Source organism: Leucopleurus acutus (assembly GCF_964270905.1).
Source record: "Leucopleurus acutus genome assembly, chromosome: 12".
NCBI classification, from domain to species: Eukaryota; Metazoa; Chordata; class Mammalia; order Artiodactyla; family Delphinidae; genus Leucopleurus; species Leucopleurus acutus.
The window spans coordinates 18,370,960-18,395,255 of record NC_139154.1 but is presented as its reverse complement, the minus strand read 5'-3'; the positions used below and the strand labels follow the sequence as shown (position 1 = coordinate 18,395,255).

At 43.0% G+C, this 24,296-nt stretch overlaps 1 protein-coding gene across 2 annotated transcripts in view; it reads right to left on the bottom strand.

Annotated features, from left to right (window-relative positions):
- Positions 1–11,855: 11,855 nt before the first annotated feature.
- VWA3B (von Willebrand factor A domain containing 3B) overlaps positions 11,856–24,296 on the bottom strand; it is a gene marked incomplete at both ends in the record, with an annotated part of 205,589 nt that continues 193,148 nt past the window's right edge. For both annotated transcript variants that reach the window (XM_082851818.1, XM_082851817.1), the window contains 3 exons: positions 11,856–12,210; positions 20,764–20,864; positions 23,141–23,278. In XM_082851818.1, the coding sequence (XP_082707944.1) occupies positions 11,856–12,210; positions 20,764–20,864; positions 23,141–23,278 (594 nt within the window). The remainder of the gene's footprint in view (positions 12,211–20,763; positions 20,865–23,140; positions 23,279–24,296) is intronic.

The following is a 24,296-nucleotide window of genomic DNA, read 5'->3' as shown; positions in this document are numbered from 1 at the left end:
CTGATTGATTTCTGTATATTGAAGAATTCTTGCATCCCTGGGATAAATCCCACTTGATCATGGTGTATGATCTTTTTAATGTGTTGTTGGATTCTGTTTGTTAGTATTTTGTTGAGGATTTTTGCATCTATATTCATCAGTGATACTGGTTTGTAATACTCTTTTCTTGTAGTATCTTTGTCTGGTTTTGGTGTCAGGGTGATGTTGGCCTCATACAATGAATTTGGGGGTGTTCCTTCCTCTGCAGTTTTTTGGAAGAGTTTGAGAAGGATGGGTGTTAGCTCTTCTCTAAATGTTTGATAGAATTCACCTGTGAAGCCATCTGGTCCAAGACTTTTGTTTGTTGAAAGATTTTTAATCACAGTTTCAATTTCATTACTTGTGATTGGTCTGTTCACATTTTCTATTTCTTCCTGGTTCAGTCTTGGAAGGTTATACCTTTCTAAGAATTTGTCCATTCCTTGCAGGTTGTCCATTTTATTGGCATAGAATTGCTTGTAGTAGTCTCTTAGGATGCTTTGTATTTCTTCGGTGTCTGTTGTAACTTCTCCTTTTTAATTTCTAATTGTATTGATTTGAGTCCTCTCCCTCTTTTTCTTGATGAGTCTGGCTAATGGTTTATCAATTTTGTTCATCTTCTCAAAGAACCATCTTTTACTTTTATTGATCTTTGCTATTGTTTTCTTTGTTTCTATTTCATTTATATCTGCTCTGCTCTTTATGATTTTTTTCTTTCTACTAACTTTGGGTTTTGTTCTTCTTTCTCTAGTTCCTTTAGGTGTAAAGTTAGATTGTATATTTGAGATTTTTCTTGTTTCTTGAGGTAGGATTGTATTGCTATAAACTTCCCTCTTAGAATGGTTTTTGCTGCATCCCATAGGTTTTGGATTGTCGTGTTTTCATTGTCATTTGTCTCTAGGTATTTCTTTTTTTTTTTTTTTTTTTTTTTGTGGTACGCGGGCCTCTCACTGTTGTGGCCTCTCCTGTTGCGGAGCACTGGCTCCGGACGCGCAGGCTCAGTGGCCATGGCTCACGGGCCCAGCCGCTCCGCAGCATGTGGGATCTTCCCAGACCAGGGCATGAACCCGCGTCCCCTGCACTGGCAGGCGCACTCTCAACCCCTGCGCCACCAGGGAAGCCCGTCTCCAGGTATTTCTTGATTTCCTCTTTGATTTCTTCAGTGATCTCTTGGTTATTTAGTAACGTAATATTTAGCCTCCATGTGTTTGTGTTTTTTACCTTTTTTCCCCCTGTAATTTATTTCTAATCTCACAGCGTTGTGGTCAGAAAAGATGTTTGATGTGATTTCAATTTTCTTAAATTTACCGAGACTTGATTTGTGACCCAAGATGTGATCTATCCTGGAGAATGTTCTGTGTGCACTTGAGAAGAAAGCGTAATCTGCTGTTTTTGGGGAATGTCCTATAAATATCAATTAAATCTATCTGCTCCATTGCATCATTTAAAGCTTGTGTTTCCTTATTAATTTTCTGTCTGGATGATCTGTCCAAGTCCCCCACTATTATTGTGTTACTGTCGATTTCCTCTTTTATAGCTGTTAGCATTTGTCTTATGTATGGAGGTGCTCTTATGTTGGATGCATACATATTTATAATTGTTATATCTTCTTGGATTGATTCCTTGATCATTATGTAGTGTCCTTCTTTGTCTCTTGTAACATTCTTTATTTTAAAGTCTATTTTATGTGATATGAGTATTGGTACTCCAGCTTTCTTTTGACTTCCATTTGCATGGAACATCTTTTTCCATCTCCTCACTTTCAGTCTGTATGTGTCCCTAGGTCTGAAGTGGCTCTCTTGTAGACAGCATATATACAGGTCTTGTTTTTGTATCCATTCAGTGAGCCTGTGTTTGTTTGGAGCATTTAATCCTTTCACATTTAAGGTAATTATCAATATGTATATCCTACTACCATTTTCTTAATTGTTTTGGGTTTGTTTTTGTAGGTCCTTGTCTTCTCTTGTGTTTCCCACTTAGAGAAGTTCCTTTAGCATTTGTTGTAGAGCTGGTTTGGTGGTGCTGAAATCTCTTAGCTTTTGCTTGTCTATAAAGCTTTTGATTTCTCCATCGAATCTGAATTATATCCTTGCTGGTTAGAATAATGCTGGTTGTACGTTCTTCCCTTTCATCAGTTTATATCATGCCACTCCATTCTGGCTTGTAGAGTTTCTGCTGAGAAATCAGCTGTTAGCCTCATGGGAGTTCCCTTGTATGTTATTTGTCGTTTTTCCCTTGTTGCTTTTAATAACTTTTCTTTGTCTTTAATCTTTGTCAATTTGATTACTATGTGTCTCAGCATGTTTCTCTTTGGGTTTATCCTGCCTGGGACTGTCTGAGCTTCCTGGACTTGGGTGGCAATTTCCTTTCCCATGTTAGGGAAGTTTTTGACTCTAAGCTCTTCAAATATTTTCTCGGGTCCTTTCTCTCTCTCTTCTCCTTCTGGGACCCCTATAATGTGAATGTTGGTGTGTTTAATGTTGTTCCAGAGGTCTCTTAGGGTGTCTTTGTTTCTTTTCATTCTTTTTTCTTTATTCTGTTCTGCGGCAGAGATTTCCACCAATTCTGTCTTCCAGGTCACTTATCTGTTCTTCTGCCTCAGTTATTCTGCTATTGATTTCTTCTAGTGTATTTTTCATTTCAGTTATTGTATGGTTCATCTCTGTTTGTTCTTTAACTCTTCTAGATGTCTGTTAAACATTTCTTGCATCTTCTTGATCTTTGCCTCCATTCTTTTTCCGAGGTCCTGGGTCATCTTCACTATCATTATTCTGAATTCTTTTTCTGGAAGGTTGCCCATCTCCACTTCATTTAGTTGTTTTTCTGGGGTTTTATCTTGTTCCTTCATTGGTACATAGTCCTCGGCCTTTTCATTTTGTCTACCTTTCTGTGAATGTGGTTTTTGTTCCACAGGCTGCCGGACTGTAGTTCTTCTTGCTTCTGCTGTCTGCCCTCCGGTGGATGAGGCTATCTAAGAGGCTTGTGCAAGCTTCCTCATGGGAGGGACTGGTGGTGGGCAGAGCTGGGTGTTGCTCTGGTGAGCAGAGCTCTGTAAAACTTTCATCTGCTTGTCTGCTGATGGGTGGGGCTGAGTTCCATCTCTATTGGTTGTTTGGCCTGAGGTGACCCAGCACTGGAACCTGCAGGCTCTTTGGAGGGGCTAATGGCAGAATCCGAGAGGGCTCACAGCAAGGAGTACTTCCCAGAATTTCTGCTGCCAGTGTCCTTGTCCTCACAGTGAAACAGAGCCACCCTCCGCCTCTGCAGGAGACCCTCCAACACAAGCAGGTAGGTCTTGTTCCATCTCCTGTAGGGTCACTGCTCCTTCCCCATGGGTCCTGATGTGCACACTATTTTGTGTGTGCCCTCCAACAGTGGAGTCACTGTTTCCCCCGTCCCGTTGAAGTCCTGCAATCAAATCCCATTGGTCTTCAAAGTCTGTTTCTCTGGGCATTCCTCCTCCCTTTGCTGGACCCCCAGGTTGGGAAGCCTGACGTGGGGCTTGGAACCTTCACTCCAGCGGGAGGACTTCTGTGGTGTAAGTGTTCTCCAGTTTGTGAGTCACCCACTCAGCAGTTATGGGATGTGATTTTACTGTGATTGCGCCCCTCTTATCGTCTCACTGTGGTTTCTCCTTTGTCTTTGGATGTGGGGTATCTTTTTTGTCACCAAAACAGTTCCAGTGTCCTCCTGTCGATGACTGTTCAGCATTTAGTTGTAATTCTGGTGCTCTCGCAAGAGGGAGTGAGCACACGTCCTTCTACTCTGCCATCTTGAACCAATCTCCCATTATGCTTTTAACGCCTATAGGGTCTCTAGTGATAATTCCTCTTCGTGTTAATTTGTGTTGTTTCTCTTCTGTCTTACTAATTAGAGGTTCATCTCTTTTGTTGACTTCTTTCAAAGGACTAACTTTAGAATTTGCCATTTTACCTTGTAGTTTTCTCTTTGTTCTATCAATTATTCAGAAATGTGTTTAATTTCCAAATATTTTGAGATTTTAATGAATATCTTATTGCCATTTGTTTCTCGTTTAATTTCACTGTGGTCCAAAAACGTGCTCTGTATGATTGTAATTCCTTTAAATTTATTGAGACTTATTTTATGGCCAAGCATATGGGCTATCTTGGTAAATCTACCACGCATGCTGGAAAAGAAAGTTTGCCAGGATTTGGAATTTAAGTTGAGGTGGTTAAGATAATCTTGTTTATTTTAATTTATTTTATATTTTATTTTATTTTTATTTTTTAAATTTTATTTTAGTCTACTTAAGTGCCAAAAGAAAAGAGTTAGTATCCACACCTATGTAAAATGTAGAAACCTTGCAGTCATGTAAATCCATTTACCACTCTACCAGTTGCCTTTCAAGCCATAGTTGTCATATGTATTATGTCTATATGTATACCATGGAAACTGAGAGGAAAAATAGTTAACAAATATTTCCTAGATACTTACCATTTCAGAAGCTGTTCATTCCATCTTTAAGATCTGATTTTCTATATTGCATCATTTCTCTTCAGACTGAAGAATTTCCTTTAGCATTTCTTACTGTATAAGTATTCTCATAATAACTTCTCATTTACTTTTATCTGAAAATGCTTTTATTTTTATTTCATTTTTGAAGGATATTTTCAGATGATACAGAATTTTGGGTTGAGAGGTTTTGTTTTCTTTCAACAATTTAATGATGTTTCACTGCCTTCTAGCTTCTATAGTTTCTGATGAGAAGTCAGTGATTTCTAGTTATTGTTCCTTTATGTGATGTGTCGTTTTTCATCTGGAAGCTTTCAAGATTTTCTCTTTATGTTTGGTTCTCAACATTTTACCCACATGGAGTAATTTTCTTCTTATTTATTCTGTTTGGGGTTCACTGAACTTCTTGAATCTATAAGTTTGTATCTCTCAAGAAATTTGTGATTTTTTCAGCCAGTGTATCTCCAAATATCCTTTCCTTCCTCTCTCTCCAGTTACAAAGGGTATTAGATTTTTTGATATTCTCCAAAGTTCCCAAAGTCCATGAAAAAAGTCTTTTATCTCTTTTTCAGACCAAACAATTTCTTTGATCAATCTCAGTTCCATTAACTCTTTCCTTGGTCTATTCTGCTCATAAGTCCAGTCAGTGGTTTTTTTTCTTTAAACTTAAGATATAATTTTTTGTTCTAGAATTTCCATTTTTAACAGTCTTTTTCTCTGCTGGGATTTCCTGTCTTTTCATTAATTATAAGCATGTTTTTCTTTACCTTAATGGACATAGTTATAATAGCTGCTTTAAAGTTCTTGTCTGATAATCCAACATCTGGGTCATATCAGGGTTAGTTTGTTGCCTTTTCTCTTGAAACTGGATCACATGTTTATATATTGAATAACTTAAAATTGTATCTCAGACTTTGTGCATATTAGCTTGTAGAGATGCTGGATTCTGTAACATTCCTCAGAAGCCTAGTTATTTTTGTTTTAACAGACGTTAACTTTGTTGAACTTAAATGGAAATCTCTGCCTCTTTGGCGGCAGCTCAAATTTCCATGTAATTTTTTAACCTCGGATGGTGATCCTGTAACCTGATTGTGCATGTGTGGTTAAGATGTCAGTCAGAAATATGGGAAGAGTTTGTATACACAATATTTTTGGTTCCCTGTCTCTGGCTCTCTCCTTGCTGGGATTCTCTCTGCACTTTTCAGAAGCTATAGTTTCTCCAAACTCTGTTTTCTGGTTTTTCAAGACAGAAAGACTATATGTTTTCATTCAGAGATTAAACCTGCCCGTATGGTACTGACCACGTCCTGCCTCAGGTTCCCTCAAGCTAAAAAAATATAATAACAGGAAACTCACTACATCAGAATCTGCCTGTCTTTGGTCACTTTTCAGGATCTCTGGGTAGTTGTTATTTGTATGCTGTCTGTCAGAGGGTTCTGTGTTAAGAGTTTACGTTTTCAAATGTACTGGAAGTGGAATTTCTCTTGCCTTTATTGTTGAAGGTTAGTTCCACTGAACATACAATTCCTTGTTACATATTTTTGTTATTTTCCTCTTTCTGCACTTTCCTGTCCCAATATCTTCTGGTTGCCATAGTTTTTGTTGAGAGGTCATTGATATTGTGTCATCATTTCCTGGAATGTGACACACTGTTCTTCTCTGGTCACTTTCAAGATTTTCTTGCTATCATTTTTCAGCAGTTTGACTGTGACGTGCCTGGAGTGGTTTTCTTTGTATTTATCATGCTTGGGATTATTTAGGCTTCTAGGATCTACTAATGTTTTCCATCACATTTTGGAAGTTTTCAGTCATTGTCTCTAAATATGTTTTTTCTTTCTCTTTTCCGGTCTCCTTTTCTTCTAGGTCTTCAATTTCACATATTTTGAAATCATCCCACAGGTCTCTGAGGTTCTGTTTACTTTTCTCCAATCCCCTTTCTGTTCTTTTTGTTGAATTGGGAAATTTTTATTAATCTATCTTCAAGTTCAATGATTCTTCCGATCTCTCCTCCTGCTGTTCAGTCCATTTAATATGTGTTGTTGTACTTCTCAGCTCTAGAATTTTCCTTTTGCATTTTTAATACCTTCATTATCTGTTGAGATTCCCTATACATTTCTTCATTGATTTTCCTTTAATTCTCTGCACATATTTATGATTGTTGCTTTGAAGTTTGTTAAATACAACATCTGGACTCAAAAGTTTCCATTGACTGTCTTTTAGCCATTAGAATGGAACACATTTTCCCATTCCTTTTCATGTCTGAGTTTTTTGATTCAGAAATCAGACATTGTAGGCAGTATATTCTAGCAACGTTGTAGTCTACTGTGTTCTTCAAGGTTTTCGTTTATTTATTTTTGGTCTGTTGTCTGCTTGTTTTTTTTTTTTTTTTTCCTATTCTAGTAGGAAGTTAACTTGCCTGTATTCAAACTGCAAACGTTTCTCTGCTGTAATATGAAGCAGCTCACATTTTAATTCTGTTTTTATGGTTTGTCATTGCTGCTTTTCAATCCTGGCACCTTGGGTGTTTCCTCTATGGCTACATAATTTGGTGGCAGATGTTGGAGCTCACTCTTTCAGTGATTTCCCTCCTTAACTTTTCAACTGCATTGCCAGCCTTGGAGTCTGTCCCCTGACACTATAATCCCACAGGACTAGATTACTGCTGCCCAAGCTGTACATGACTTGGAAATACATTTCAGTTAACAAGGAGCAAACACACAGACTTTGCTCCATGCAGTTCTATCTCACGAAATTCCTCTGTTTTCTGCCTATTTTGGTTTTGAATAGGGCTCCCTGGGTTCTCCCCGGTACATGCTTAAGTAGTTTAGTGATCAGCCAGGAATAAAAACAGTTTATATTTAGATTTCATGACTCACTCTTACTGTGGTTTCTTGCTGCCAAGATGTTGTCTTTAAATTTTCACTTCTTTTCTACCCTTGAACTCTTATCTCTGGCACCTTGAGCCAGTCAGGCTGTAGTTTTCTGTGGCCTTGGCCATGAAAACTGGGGAGTGCCCTTAGGCCAGAGTGTCACCACCTCACAATTCTTACCTCTTCCAGGTGCAGTTTTTGGAGACTAAACTCTATGCTTTTGAACATTTTCTTGTGAATTTAAATACTTGTTGACTTTTAAAAACATTTCATCCAGGTCTTAAAATTAAGATTAATTAAGGGATTAGTTAAGGGATTTGGATTACCACTTCACATTGCCACATTTCTGGAAGTGCTCTAAATGTAGTTTTAAATTATATTTCTCTTAACATGAGTGAAGTTAAATATCTTTTCAAACTTTTAGGTTTATATATTTGCAAATAGTTGATGTCCTTTGCCTGTTTTTCTGCCATGTTTTTGGTCATTTTTCTCCCTCAATTTTTAAGAGTTTATGATATACTAAACTCTTTATGATATACTAAATTTCAATTTTTATTTGGGTCTGTTTCTAGACTCTATTCTATCCCATTGGTCTATTTGTCTTTTCTTGTGCTAGCACCATACAATTTTAAGCGTGAAGATATTATAGTGTTTTGTGTGTTCTTACAAGTCCCTCCTCACGGCTTTTCTTTTTCAGAATTTTATAGTTACTCTCACATATTTATTTTTCCATTGAACTTTATTATCAACTTTTCAAGCCTTATAAAATATTTGCTGTTATTTTTATTGGGATTGTGTTACATTAATAGATTAGCTCAGGGGCTTCCCTGGTGGCTCAGCAGTTAAGAATCCACCTGCCAATGCAGGGGACACGGGTTCGAGCCCTGGTCCAGGAAGATCACACATGCTGCAGAGCAACTAAGCCCATGTGCCACAACTGCTGAAGCCTGCACACCTAGAGCCCGTGCTCCGCAACAAGAGAAGCCACCGCAATGAGAGGCTCACGTACCACAACAAAGAGTAGTCCCCGCTCGCCGCAACTAGAGAAAGTCCGTGCACAGGAACGAAGACCCAACACAGCCAAAAATAAACAAATAAAATAAATTTATAATAAATAAATAAATGAGCTCAGGGAGAACTAACATCTTCATGATGTTGAGCCATTCTATCTAAAAACAAGCGATATTTATTAAGTCGAATTTTGTGTCTTTCAGGAGTGTTTTAAAGTTTTCCCCGTATTGTTTTTGTTTATTGTTAAGTTTATTCAAGCTACAGTTGATCCTCATTATTCATGGATTCCATGTTTGTGATTCACCTAGTCACTAAAACTTATTCCTAACTCCGAAATCAATACTCAAAGTATTTTGTAGACATGCATATGCTCAGAGTGGTGAAAATCTGAGTCACCTTTCTGTCTCGTTTCAGCTCTTACTGGAAAACAGTGTCCTTTTCATGGCATATTTAGTGCCATGTTTTTCACATTTTTGTGTTTACTACTGGTGATTTCACTGTTTAAAATGAAGTAGTGTTGAAGTGCTGTCTAGTGTTCTTAAGTGCAAGAAGGCTGTGACGTGCCTTACAAAGAAAATACGTGTTAGTTTCCTTCAGGCATGAGTTATAGTGCTGTTGGCCATGAATTCTATGTTAATAATTCAATAATACATATTAAATAAGGTGTCTTTAAACAGAAACACACATAAAAGAAGGTTAGATATTGATCAGCTGGTGGAAATGATGTGACCAGAGGCTCACAGGAACCTAACCCCTAAGGGCCATAATTCAGTATTTGCTCAATTTAGTTTTAGAGATGACTTTATAGAACAGAACTGCCATTTTAAAAATGAGATTTATGAGAATTGACTATATTTAGTTTTCTATATTTCTATTGTAAATGAGGTTTTCATTACCAATATATCTTCTAATTGATCGTTATCTGTATATATGAAGACTACTGATTTCTGTATATTAAATTTCTATCCTGCCCCCTCACTGAATTATTTTTTTGTTTCAATTCGTATTATTATTTATTCTCTCAGGTTTTTCAGGTATATTCTCTTATCATGTGCAAATATAATTTTACTTCTTTTTCAATTCTATTTCCCTAATTAATTTTTCTTATCTAATTGTGTTTGCTACAACTCCTCCTCCCTTTTATAAGGATGCATTTTCATCTATGTTGAACTGCTCTGAGCTGGTAACGGCCTAGGTTATTGATCCATAGATTCCTGAAGTTGAAAGGAACTTAGAGGTAATGTTGGTGATTCTGCCACTTGATGCATGAATCTTTTTTACACCCTTCAAGTGGTCATCCGGTCTCTTCTTGAACCATCTGTTCCCTTTCTTCTGGTAAGAGCTTATCACCCTGTATGCATTCCACACAGTTCTCTGTGGCTACCCGTCACTTCATCCTGATGCCTCTGCACCTGGCTTATGATCCAGGCCAATTATATAGGGTAGGCTATAAAATCTGGATATATAGCCATTATTTTTAACAGATTGAATCCTTTTATTGCTGCTTCTGTCACATGCTAAAAGTGCAGATTTATTCAGTGAAAATCAAACACACAAATTACCTGAGGCAATGCATACAGAGGCACAAGAAGGATGGATGGTAACGCATCCCCTCCATTTGCTGCAGCCTGGAAACTGTCTCTAGACAGTAAGTCGGGCACTCACAGGGCTCACTTCGTTTGTTTCTCAGAGATCAATGCTTCTGTCCAATGTTTTGGAAACTGTTGTTACATACATTTTATCAGGTGTTTTAGTTGTTTCAGGTGGGGGATGGGGGTTGGGGTGGAAATCCAGTTCCTGTTACCATGCTGGCTGGAAGTGGAAATACGTAGTCATTATTGCAGTCTTCCCCAACACATAGAACTGGGCATGATCGTTGAAGGACAACACACTGAACATATCACTTGATGTCACTGAGCATATCATGCATTGTAATATAATATCAATACACTATTTCATATATTTGTCCTGTGGTTCATCCTTGCATCCCCGTGGAAATGAAGAGGGTAGAATAGTCTAATGGTCTCTCTGCAGCCTGGCCCACTGTGAGCACTCAATTGTTTGTTGAATAATTGAATGAATACATGCAGGCTTACATGAATGCACTCAGGCATGAATGAATCACTTTGACTGTGTGAACGGATTCTTTCCTACCCGAGCCCACCCCCACCCCCCAAATTCTCCACTGTGCAGACCAAACCCAGACGACTGCTCCAGAGCCTTCCTGCCCGGGTTCTGGGTGACAGGATGTCCAGTGACAGGACACTGTCCCCGGCCTTGTTCCAGATCATTTCCTCACTCCTCAATTTCTTCCTCCCTGCCTTACTACTTTTAGCCTGATGCTGAGCTGATGTCCCTTCTTCTTACATATTTTTGGAAGTGGTTAAATTCTTCACCATCACCCTGGTGACCCCTTAGCTTTTGAGAATGTAAGTATCACTTTTAATTAGGTTGTGGATTTTAGAGTATCACAACGCTGCCCTATCATTTCTATTTGCAAAAAGCATCCAATATTTTTCTTATTAATAATCTGTACTCTATTATTATCTAGCCCTAGGGCTATTATTGACTAGAAGAAAACAATTTGGGAGACTATTTCATTTTTTAAAATTAATGATGCTAATTTTACTAAAATATTTTTGAAGTGAATACTTTGGTACCTCATTGCTAAAATGTGTTCAGAGAAAACAGTAACAGCCCAATAGTTCTGAAATGTTTCCAATGTAAGAGTTTTTATTCTGGTTCCACGCTCAGAGGTACCTACAACAGACTACAGATAAAACTAATTAGGGAGGGCTCAATAAAAATTTTCAGAAAACAGTAAAATAGGCAATGTTCAGCCTTGCAGCTCTCAGACAAGTTACTTGGTCTTAAATTTCAGTCCTAACATTTAATGATAAAATCTCTAATTCTGATGAGATAATCAATTTAAAACAAGACTGCAGGCTTGGATTAGAACTACATAATTTCAAGATTAGAACTACAGATTTCAAAAAATTTGAAAATCCTATGATGGTAATCTATCAGAGTAAATTTCTGGGTGTGGGGAGTCTACCAGAAGATGGTATTCAATCAGTTCTGTGGGGGCAGGGAAAATAATAGGATAAAGAATGGTCCAGGAAAGCCAGAACCAATAAGCTCAAACAGATCCAGGTGGAGGATGGCAGGGAAGTCTACCTTTGTTACAACCGGGGAAGGCAGGGGTAGAATGAAGCATGGCCTCACCTCAGCAGAGGGGCTAGTTCCACAATGTCTGGTGGCTGAGGGCAGCCCAGGAGGAACACTGGTTCTCTTAAACATGGTTGCCACTAGACTGCTTTCAGGTTTCTCAGCGATGCTCCTCAGCGCTTTGCTGCTGTGGGTGGCTTTATAAGGGCAGGGCAGGGCAGGGCTGCTCGAGGTGGAGGTGTGGCAGCGATGGCGTGGCTGGTTAACTCCTAGACCCCACGCCGGGGACTTTCTCTGGGGAAGTGGATGTCAGCGTTACTTAAGGGTGTTGGAGTTTTTGCTGTCCTGGCGCCTAAACTGGCCCGGAAACTGGGGAGTGATCTTACGTGCACTATCCTTGAGAGACATTTCAGGGTGTTCCTGAGAGAAATGATGTTGTCCCTCTCCCAGCCTGGGCTTGGGGTGTGTTTTGTGGTAGGACTCTCGGGACCTGTTTCCATGGGAAGAGTCATCTGAGTCCGAGGAGACCATCTCCTGGAGAGGTAGCCTCTTGGTGGCTTTCTTTTTCTTCCTTCTAGGGTTCTCCTGTCTTAGTGCTTGTAAATCCCCAGTGTTAACTTCTTTGATTGGCCATATTAGGAGAGTAGAGTTCTTTATCTCCATGTCTTCCCTAGAGAGAGAGAAAGAGAGTGAGAGAGAGAGATCAGGGTTATCCTGGTCTGGATGGCTGCTGTGTCTACAGAAATGTTCAAGCCAAGAGATAACAAGTGTGGTGAGGATGTGGATAAAAAGGAACCCTCGTGCACTGCTGGTGGGAATGTAAACTGGTACCGCCACTATGGAAAACAGTATGGAGGTTCCTCAAAAAATTAAAAGAAGAACTACCATGTGATCCAGCAATTCAACTTCTGGGTATATACCCAAAGGAAATAAAATCAGTATCTTGAAGAGATATCTCCACTCTCATGTTCATTGCAGCATTATTGACAATAGTCAAGACATGGTAACAACCTAAGTGTCCATTGATGGACGAATGGATAAAGAAAATGTGATATACATGGCATATTATTTAGCCATAAGAAAGAAGGAAATTTGCCATTTGTGACAACATGGATGGACCTTGAGGGCATTATGCTAACTGAAATACGTCAGACAGAGAAAGACAAATACTGTATGATCTCACTCATATGTGAATCTAAAAAGAGCCAAACTCACAGAAACAGAGAATAGCATGATGATTGCCAGGGGCTGGGGAGGTGGGAGAAATGGGGAGATGTTGGTCAAAGGGTATAAAAAAATAAAAGAAAATATATCGGGCAGTTTATTTATCTAGAAGTGTCATCCTTCAAAGAAGGCGTCTTGGGAACACCACGACCCCATCTCAGCCAGGCCATCATGGCATACCATTTCGGGAACTTGCCTTTTTCAGGGCCTTTAGGGTACAGTAAGGACACCAGCTGTTCAACCTTATTTTGTTCCCATACTCAGTACCTGCCACCTTGATCACCCATCTTTCACTCTGAGTAACTTTGCCATGGCTGCTTCAGATCCTTTTGGAAATTGTCCAGAAAAAAATTAGTAGAGTGGAAAAAGATTTTTAGTTACTTTTAAATAGAAAATTTCATCAATCAAATTCCTCTTCAAAGGATCAAGATTCACCACATGTGATACTTTTCAAAGATTGGCTCAAGGACTCAGGAGGTGATTTCCAAGAGACTTTAAAAAATTGGCCTGACCAGTTCACACGCATTAGGATAGCTATTGCCAAAAAAAGAAGAAGAAAAAAAATCAAGCAGTAACAAGTGTTGGCAAGGATGTAGAGAAACCGGAATCCTTGTGCACTGATGGGAATGTGAAGTGGTACAGCTGCTGTGGGAAACAGTGTGGCAGTTCCTCAAAATACTAAAAATAGAATTATATAATCCAGAAATTCCACTTATGGGTATGTACTCACAAGAATAAAAGCAGGGACCCAGATACAGATATCTGCACACTGATGTTCATAGCAGCATTATTCACAATAGCCAAAAGGTAAAAGAAGCCCAAGCGTTCATTGACGGACAAATGAACAAACAAAATAGGATATATACACGCAATGGAATATTGTTGAGCTTTAAACAGGGAGGAAATTCTGGCATTTGCTGTGACGTGGACGAACGTTAAGCTGAGTGAAATAAGGCAGTCACAAAATGGCAAACGCTATGATTCCGCGTAGATGAGGTAGTACCCGGAGTCGTCAAGATCACAGAGGTAGAACATAAAACGGTGGTTGCCAAAGGCTGAGGGGAAGAGGGAGTGGGGAGTCCGTGTTCATGGGTGCAGAGTTTCAATCTGAGAAACTGAGGAAAAGCTCTGGAGATGAATGGTGGTGATGGTTGCACAACCATGTGGATGTACTTAATGCCACGGAACTGCACGCTTAAAAATGGTTAAAATGGTCACTTTTATGTTATGTATATTTTACTACAATGAAACAGCTGGCCTTAGCAATAGCAGGAGCATTGGAAAAAGGCTTCCCAGCAGGCCACCAACAAGATTATCTTTAAATATAAGGCCAGCGCCTGTGTGGATGGGTAAGTTCTGTGAGGCCAGGTTCTCAGAGACTCGAAATCACGCCGCAAGGCTGTAATCACCAACCCTGTTCTTTGAAATCTAAAATCTTATCCACCACACCACCATCAATTCTCCCGCAACTCACTACGCTGCTCCAGAGGAGACTAAGTTGATACATACTATTGCCTTTCAGAGGTTTTCTCTGTTTCCCATATATTAGAGTTGGTCGCAGTCCAGTCTATAACCTATCAGCTCTCCGACAGAAGAGCAGCAAGGAAGGAATGCGAAGAAGAGAGTTTTCCGGGTGTACTGAAGGCACCCAAAGAGTAAGGCAGAGGAGAGGCCTACCTGCCCACCTGAAGGACACCAGGAGATGATCTTGGAAGGAACCCAGGAAGAAGAGCATGAAAGACCGAGAAGCAACGTGTGTCCAGCCCTCCCTCAGTAGGGGGTTGGTCACATAAGTGGTGGACCACCTGGACAACTAGATTCGAGGCAGGCAATAATGAAACAAGAAGTGCCCTTGTCCTGTAAAGACGCAAGTAACATATTAAGTAGAAAAAACGGTGCAGAACAGAACGTACGTTACGTGTTCATTTCTGTTATTAAGATTGTGAATATGGGGGATGACTGGAAACCTTCACATCCGTCTCTTAATAGTTGCCTCAGAGAAGCGGGTTCCAGGAGAATTGCCACTTTCTCCACATTAAGAAGTCTTTTTTCAACTGTCATAAATGATTAAGAGAAACAAAGGTTTCTGTTTTGAGGAAAGAGAAGCAAAATAGCAGAGAAAACGCTCTAGAAGGAAATACATCAAAATGCAAATGGCGATCACTCTTGAAATGTGGAACTACGGATGGTTTTTATATTCCTTTTGTTTTTTGCTTTTAATTCCTAAATTATATTAACTATGCATTACTTTTTGAATAAGAATAAAACAGTGTAAGTTAGCACGACTCGAATAAAAATGGGCCGGGATTTTGATCAAGGAAAAGCCTTTACATCAACCAAGTAGATGCTGCTAGGCTACCCTATTATATCCTCCAGCATGACTGATGTCGACCAAGTTCAAGATATTCCACAAGGAAATGTCCCCTTATAGGACAGGGGAGCAGGGTAGGTGTGAATCTGATGTGAAAGCTCTTTTCCACGCCCCCCGGCCCCCCACGCGCCCTCACTCTGCTCTGTGGGAAGGGGAAGGGCGGCCATGCTCCCAACTTCAGCCAGTGGACATTCTCCACCAGCACACCCGGAAGGGCCCTGCTAAGTGGCTTTCTTTTGCCTTATTTCATGCCCAAACTGAATTCGATTTAGTGCCCTATTAATTATTTTAGGCTACAGAGTTGGTCAACACTGCAGGGGATCGTGGAGGAGCCAGGCACTGTGCCTTCCTTCACTGGCTCTTCAGAGCAGCTCGTTCCGCTACGGGGACGAGTTCTGAGCATCCTGTCCTTGCTCTCCTTGGGTCAAAATCCACCGCCTTCACCTGACCTGGGCATCGTCAGTCTGCCCGTATTCTTGCTGGCTCCCTGAGGCCTCATGTCTATTCTGCCCTAAGTGTGTCTCTGTTGGCAAGGCCATCTTAGAACATAAAGAACAGGAGGACGTCTGGCGTAGGTACCGGATACACGTTTGACGAGGGCCAGGAGGCCCCTGAGTTTTAACAACGGAAGGGGCAGAAAAAGGAGAGACTGAGAAGAAAAGGCAGTTTTTGCTATCCAGATTGCTCTCACTGGCCCTCAGGGGTAACGAATCACCATGACTGTCTGTGCTCTTGTCCCAAGTACAAGCACGCCTTCTTCCCAAGTACTTCCCAAGTACAAGCACACTTCCAGGCAATGGCACCTGTCCCTCTGGATAAGGTAGGACACTCACAGACAGGGTTATGGCGGACCTGCTTGTTTTCCAGGCCTTAGGAAATGGGGCTCCTGATCTGGCCAGAAGGGACCGAGGGAGCTGATGACATACACAGGCTTAATGATTTCCAGAGGCACAGCTCCTTCTAAGGGAAAAATAGTCAGTAGTGACCCGGTGAGAGGATGGGAGTGATTCATCTCAGAGGCAGCACTGAATCCTGAAGTTTTAATCGATGACTTAATAGCCCTGCTGTCAGGAAGGCAATGTGAGGCCATGCTACGTGGATAAGGGGAGGAGGGGTCAACAATATGGGAATTATCATTTCCTTTGGGGGCACAGTCCTAAATCCGAATAGCTTGATGGAAAATTGCTAAACTGCTCAAAGAAAGGTAACGAGAGGCTCATATTTTGTGTAATAGGAATTAAGAGCTGGCTGCAGACCCAGACACACCACATCAGAACGCTGGGAGGGGGCTCTCCCCTCCAGGATTCTCCTACCCAGCCACGTCCCCAAGACCACACGGTTATAATTGTGCACGAAGGGAAGAACACTTTCGTCTTCAACAACCTCCTTCAGACGCCCAGTGATTTTTCCGGAGCACAGAGGAAATGACTAGTCCAATCTGGTTCTCCTGTGATTCCATTGAGAATGTTGCTCATTATTTCAAGAAATCAAACTCCCTTTGTGGTGAATCTTCTTAAAGAGGAAACTTGAAGGTAATTTGCCCAAGCCTTGTTCTGTCAACAAGGGAGGGAGGATGGATTCCAGCTCGGCTGCGAGGGGTTTCCTGCCAGTTACATGGCACCAGAGGCGCCCTGCCCAGAGGAGCACGTGGTCCCCACCTGTGGGTGGTTGAGTAACACCTGCTAGAGGCACTTCCCTTCAATGGAGAAAACCGGAAGTCAGAGCATGAAGCCCAGCAAACACGCTTTCCCTGAAGGAGCCGGAGGCCGCAGCCTTCTGATGTGAACAGGACCCCAGGGCAGGCAGTCAGGGAAGACCTCGTGCTGTGAATCTCCGGCCTGGCAAGGAGGGAGGATGCCAAAATGAAGGAAAATTCCTTCTGGCTCCCTTGCCTTTTGGAGTTAGGAGAAATTACATGTGTGTTCTCTAAATGGAGAAAGTTACTGACAGGTTAGGGACTATTTGCATTCAGAACAGACATCTCTGATGGCGTGAAATGCAGAAAAAGCTCAGGGACTTTCCTGAAGGTAAGGCAAGGCAAGAGCAATCATTTCCCTCCACCAGACACACCTCTCTCAGTGGTGCTGTCAGAGAATGCAATCGTCAGGTTTCAAAGGAAAGAGAAAATTGGAAGAGCCTCACCTGACTTCATATCACAAACATGGTAATACTAAAACTCTCTCCTTTAAGGACTAGTTATTTGGAATTTAGCAAAATGGGTAACATATTTTGCAAGACAACCTTGCTATAAGTCTTCAAGAATCATCTCTGTCGAGCCTCCCTGGTGGCGCAGTGGTTGAGAGTCCGCCTGCTGATGCAGGGGATGTGGGTTCGTGCCCCGGTCCGGGAAGATCTCACATGCCGCGGAGCGGCTGGGCCTGTGAGCCGTGGCCGCTGAGTCTGCGCGTCCGGAGCCTGTGCTCCGCAACGGGAGAGGCCACAACAGTGAGAGGCCCGCGTACCGTTAAAAAAAAAAAAAAAAAAAAAAAAAAATCATTTGTGTCAAATTTTGAATTGAAAATGAAAATTTGTATCAGCTGTGGCCATATTCAATCAATTTTGAACCTTTACCTTCCAAATACTTTTCTTCCTGCCTTTCACTGTGTACCAGCCTTGTTAGGAACCAGAGGAGGGGCTTGCAGAAAATACTCTCAGTGACCCCAAACTGAAGACCCCAAGAAGGAAGAAAAAGAGGAGGGGCAGAGGGTGGAGAGCTGGATGTCTGGCATCCTGGTCCACAGCTGTCTGGGACCATATACCCCTTGTCTTACCAACCCCCTATGGATGGTTATAGTGGATTCAGTATTTTAAAATTAAATTTGGCCATATGATGTCCCGTTGAAGTTGTAACCTACAGTACATTTCTTTAATTAGCCCATGAAGAAAGCACCACGATCTTTTTTTTTTTTTAAATGGTCTCATCTGGGGTAAGAGTGTGAAGATTTACTAAAGAACAACCAAAGGGAGGTGGCACGTTTAGAAAGGAGGTGAGAAAGAGTTTCTGATGAGAAAGGACCTACCAGAAGGAAATCCCAGAGTAGATGCAAAATAAGACCTACGCCTTTATTCTGTGTGCTCACATCTACCAGCCCTGATTATGGAAACAGAGACAGATTAAGCTCTGAACGTAGCGGGCTGGATGCGACCTCTGCTTAGGAGAATTAAATGCAGTCTCTTTCTAACGGAGAGGCAGCTAGAGCAACAAAACAGTGGAAATTACAATGGGAGACAAGGGGGGTCAACGAACGCTTCCGCTGTGTAAAGCCCCAGGAGCTGGGGTAGGCAACTAGCCGCAGAGCTTTAAATAAGGCCTGGGGTAGTACTAAGGCAGAAAATAATGAAAGGTCTTTCTCAACATAGAAAGAACTGAATTTTAATTCTAAAATAGTGATGGATAATACTGAGTTTAGTGAAGATGGTACCTAGACAATACCTAGACACGTGTATCCACAGTCCGTTATGAGGTACTGTAAGTTGGATATCATACTGCTTGAGTAGGATTTTGCGACAACAAAAGTGCTCTTATTGAAAATGATATATTCATCTAGAAAAAGACTGAAGGATTGTAGAATATATTCTCAACAATCACGCCCAACAGAAGCTTCTCTGTGGAACTACATGCCCCTCAAGGAGCCTTGCTGGGCGTCCCCTAGTATTTGTGTGTTCACTGGTTCATTCTTCAAAGAGTCCTTGGGTACATCCTGTGGGCTGGACCCTGGCAACCAGGATTTAGAAGCAGATAGAACCTTGCCCCCGCTTTCAAGGACTGACGCCTAGTAGGGGTGATGGTCCTGAAAGTACACGGCCCAACACAAGGTAAAATTCCTATAATGAAAACGTCTACAGGATGCAGTGGAATCGCCTCACCACATAGGGCTGGAGTCCTGGAACACAGGGCTTGCGTTCAATGTGGGAGTTCCCCAGGTGGCCAAGGGCAAGAATAGCATTCCAGGGAGGAGATACTTAGTCTCTGCAAAGGTACAGAGCCTTGAAAATGCACAGCATGGGAAAAAAACTGCAAGTTTTTTAATGGTTAGTTTACAAATTTAATATGGTTAGTGTGCAGAGGGGCTTTTGGGAGGTTTGTTGGGGAGTGGCTAGGGGAGAAGTAAGGCCAGCTAGGCAGGCCTGGTTCAGGGCAACAAAAGGCTAAGCTAGGATAAGAAGAGGGATGGGGGGCGGGGTTCGTCGGAGAGGGGCAAGAGCAGATTTACACGTGAGGAAGATTCCTCTGCTCAGCACTTAGGGGAGATGGCAGGACCTCAGGGCAGGAGGAGGCCTCAGGAAATGAGAGCACTTGTGCCGCCAAGCTGAGAAATATTTGCAAGCTGTTTATGGAATGTGTATATCTCTAACTAAATCCACTTCTTACCTATCACTTTGTCTCTTCACTGAATTCTTTCTGTGATGCGACGACGTAAAGAACCTGAGCTTCCAGGTGTGTGAGACCAGGTGTGTGATCTCAGTTAAAATACAGTGGGTTCAACTCCCAATCTGGATTTTGGCTGGATTCGAGTCCCAGCCCGTGGGTTCAAGTCCCAGTCTGAGTTGTGCGGTTTCAGATCTGGGTGGCGAAGGGAGAGGAGGGTGCTGGGTCACACTGCAGCAGGCAAGGAGGTCTAGTTATTTAGGATCGTGTGTGCACACATGCATGTGTGCGTGCCAACAGAAGAGGCAATTTGGGGGTTTTGCAGAGGAGAAGGAATCGGTGGAGAGGAGCTAAGGAGAGAGGGGAGGAGAGTCCAGGGGTAAATCACAGAGCAAGGACCTGGGCAGGGGGGGGACAGGCCTGCCGGACGGATCAGCATTGGATGAGGAGGGACTCTGACATCAGGGGGAGAGATCCAGGCTTCCACAAGCCCAGAGGTGAGGAAAGCAGAGCAGGAAGAGAACGTCTGGTGGTTTCTGTTTATGAAGCACAAGGTGAGGCCACTGGGAGGTTGAAGGTTGGCACCCAAAGACGGCTCAATCCGTGCTCAAAATCCACCTTCACCTCCAAGGGCAGGGCTCTGACTCCAACTTTGATGCCCCTCGTTGGCCCCATGGACTTGGTCTTGCCTGCTCTTCAGGCCTCAGCTTTTTCTTACTGATTTTGCTTTAATCCACCTTTCCAGCTGTGAGCCATCCTGCTGCCTCAGATGAAAATGTGTTTACCCCACTGTCGCCCCTGGAAACCACCACCCACCCACCCACACTCCCCTGGGCACAGGCAAGCCAGGGCCAGCACCTCACTCTCACCCCCAACAGGGAGAGGTGATGGGTGATTAGTCCCAAGTGCAACTTAGTCTAACCTGTGCTTTACAGTGAGGCTTCATTAGAAGACCCTGAGTCCTTACAAATAAGAGGAAAATAATTCCTTCAGAGTCACGACAGGATTGAAAGCTTTGCTGAAGGGTCAGTAAAATACATAATGTTGAATTTGAGATTAGAACAAGATAGACAAATAACCGGCAGGTAAAAGCTGTGACGTTGCAGGAACAATCATCATAGACTTGCACTTTGGTAGGAAGTCCTCCACCTTTGCTTTTCTCCCCAAGTATGTAGAGATAGTGGGTCTCAACTCAGAAACAGATTAAAAGTGCCAAGATATAAATAAAATTCAGAAAGTAGAAAGTTGGGTCCACTTACACTTTTGAATCCTCCTGAATTGGGGGTGACTTAATATGAGCGCAAGAGAGGGCGTATTTGTTTTGGCTGATCTTAATAAGTGCACTCCGAGGGCAAAATCCCTGTAATGATACCAAAAGAGTTCATTCAATTTAAATCAGAAATGTCCATAATTCAGATGTAATTTTAATCTAGCTCAACCCACTGTAACAGCTGCCAGCCATTATCCTGTTCCGGGCAGCGTAAATGCAGAGTCCAGCTTGACAAGTTTACGCTGAATAAAAGTCATCACTGAGTTCTTCCTGTCATTTCTCCACATCCTGGATCATTTGTCAAGTATACCATTTGCCAAGGGGTGTGTGTGTGTGTGTGCGTGCACGTGCCTCCACTGATGTACACGCGCGCACACAAACACACACAGACACACACCTTCATATAACCACCTTCCTTTCTAGCTTAAGTCCAGCCTTGGCCATCTCTTTCCTGGACTTATGAACTATCACCACCACCCCACGCTGTATGTCCCACTGTCAGCCCCCGGGTCTCTCAGAATTTCTATCAGAACTGTTCTCAGCATCCATCCCCAAGACCATGCCGTCTAGTCCAGGGCCCCACTGCCAAGGGGGGTAACCTGCAAGGTCCTTGTTGGGCTCTGAGGCTCTTCCTCAGGGATCCTGGGTCACCAGCTACATCTCTCCCCACACCGGGGACCCACCCACAGGCATCTCGTCAAACGTCCCTTGATCTGCTTTCTCCTCTCTTGCCTGGTAGATGTCCCCAGACCAGGGCCACCTGGCAGAGATGCTTCCCACCCGCTGCCCTTCCAGGCTCCTTCAATGTCATCCAAACAGCTCCAGGAAAGTCCATTATCTCTCACGGTTTTTCCTGGGTTGATGAGAAGATGCCCTTTCTCCCTCTTATTCTGTCGGATGGGATACAGTGCTCCTGCGGCCACTGGCTCTGACGGCCTTCACTCATCCATCCTACATTTCATCCCTTCATCCTAAAATTCATTCACCATGACCCCTTCCCTTATGGACATACCCCATGCTACAGTCAAGAATCGATTAGAGATTCACTTTGTTATACAGCAGAAACTAACACAACAATGTAAAGCAATTATACTTCAATAAAGATGTTTAAAAAAAAAGAACTGATTAGATATTTTTGTTCTGTTTACTAGGCATTTGGGCATAGACAGTTAGAGTGCAGGCCACGGAATCAGACTGCCTGGGTTCAAAGCCTGTAACACCGCTCACCCTGGGTGTGACTTCACCTCTCTGCGTCAGGTTCCTTATCTGAAAATGGGGATAAGAGTACCTACCTCACAACGTTCTGAGCAGCCAGCTGTTCACTATGTGTGAAGCACCTGGGTTAGGACCTGTGCCACATAGTAAGTGCTGAATAAGTTAGCACGACTCTTTCGTTTGCTGCTTTTCGCTTGCCAATCCATTTTCCAGGCGTATTAAGTGGGCCATCAGAACATGTTATTTCCATTAGAAAACATTGTTCATTCAAGTACCTCATAAAGCAATTGTGAGAACTTGCTCTTCACCAGCAGTGGTACCAGGGATGCAAAGATGGATAGGACCCGGTCCCTGCCTTTAAGGAGTTGGGAGATTGGTGAGGGAGCCGGGGCGGAAGGAAGGCAGGACAGTGTGCAGGGGAACCTGAGGGCCTCAGCAGAGATCAGGCAGCATCTTCAGGTGACAGGAGTTTTTATAGAAAGAAGATGGGGAGAGTGGTCCAGGAAGGGTTAAAACGCAGGGGCTTGGGAAAGCCCACTGTGTTCGGGAAGCAGTGAACCTTCCATAGGGCTGGTAGCCAAGCTCACGGGGCAGGTGGGGGGGTCAGGCGGGGGTCGGGCTGGGCTTTTCCTTGAGGTTGCCAAGAAGTGTGTGTGTGTGCGCATGTGTGTAGGGGGGGTGAGGGACAGGGGGCACATCAGGTAGGCAAGTGACATCATCAGATTTGTAAACTGATAATGATTTTTCTTCTAAAACTTTTAGGAAAAATACAGAGGGAACAGCAGCAGTAGCAGCAGGGAGAGAGAGAGAGTGGGGCTGTAAGAACCTGGGGAGGCCCTTGACGAAGCCAGAATTGGCGTGAGCCTCCCCAGACCCCAAACGTGGAACGAGAGCCCCAAAGACCACCTGACAGAGGAGTGAGGAGGCCATGGCGACCTTAGCAAAGGCGGATTTTGTGTTGTACAGCGGACAGAACTCTAACCACAGCGGGTGGATGTGCAGGGGGAATAGAAACAGCCAGGGAGATCGCTCTTTCCAGACATCTGGCGGTGCCAGGAGAGAGCCAGGCATTGCCTGCAAGAAAGGCAGGGGTAAAAGGAAGCCACTCTCTGCCTAGCAAGAATGTTCTTTTCTAGTGAAAGTCTACTTACTCTCCGGTTGTTACATTTTAAGACTGTGTAGACTTTATCTTCGGCCACATCTTGATTTGGAACTGCTATGACAACGGCGGGCACGTAGAAGCCAAACCCTCGGGGTATCACAATTTTGGCAAACACATAATCTCCAACCTGTAGATGAGAACATCTTTCACGGCAAATATTTCGCTTATCCATCTTAGAGACAATATTCATACAAGCTTGTTTTAAAACACCCCAAGATGACTAGCAAGTACTGATGCTAGAATTCAAATACATATTTTTTTCCTTGGTTGGAAAGAGTCGCTAGGTCCAAAATTCCCTGGGCTCATTGGGCCACAGCTGGAATTTTGTGACCAGTTTGGGGAAGCCGCATTTTAGCAGGGCTTCCCCTGACAAGGGTCTCAGGGACAGTCAGCAAGATGGTGAGGGGTCTGGAAACCGTATCTTACAAAGACTGGTTGAAGGAAGCTGTAATGTTTCACGTGAGGGCCAGGGAGAGAATGGACGGTGCCCTCCTGTGTCTGAAGGGTTATCGGGGACAGAGGAGAGGAGCAGATTGGTTTAATGTGGTTCCAAAGCTCACACCTGGAGTCCATGGGAAAAAGTCCCAAGAGATAACTTCCAGCAGAAAGAAAGTCTTGTGAAGGAGCATACAAAGCTGCAGGGCACCTGTCAGATGGAGAGGATTCACGGTCAGGGGGAAAGTGCACTGATGTGCCCTCTGAGTGTGCCCAGGGGAGGTGGGAACAGACAACCGATGTGAATCCTACGAGCACTCCTCAGCACTCTTCCTCCTGGCTCACATATCCAAGAAACAGCAGCAGTGCAGCTCTGGGGGGTTTTCTCTCTACACTCTCGCCTTGGTGCGGGGATAGGGATAGCACAGGAGGATGTGCCAGACACAGCACAGCTCTGATGAATTTATAAGCAGAAGAGAACACATCAGCTCGGCTCACCCCTGGAATGCATGTTCAGGGGTAACTGCATTATGCCATCAAGGGCTGGCATCAACTGACTACAACGTCAAGGAAAGGGCTCCCTCTGCCTTTGTTATTAAATCCGTTTTAGTATAATCTTCTGCAGTGAAAGCTTCGAGAGCACCAGCAGTTACAGCAACTCCCGCCCAGGACCATCCATCGTCTGTAAAGCAACAAGAGCCTCAGGGCAA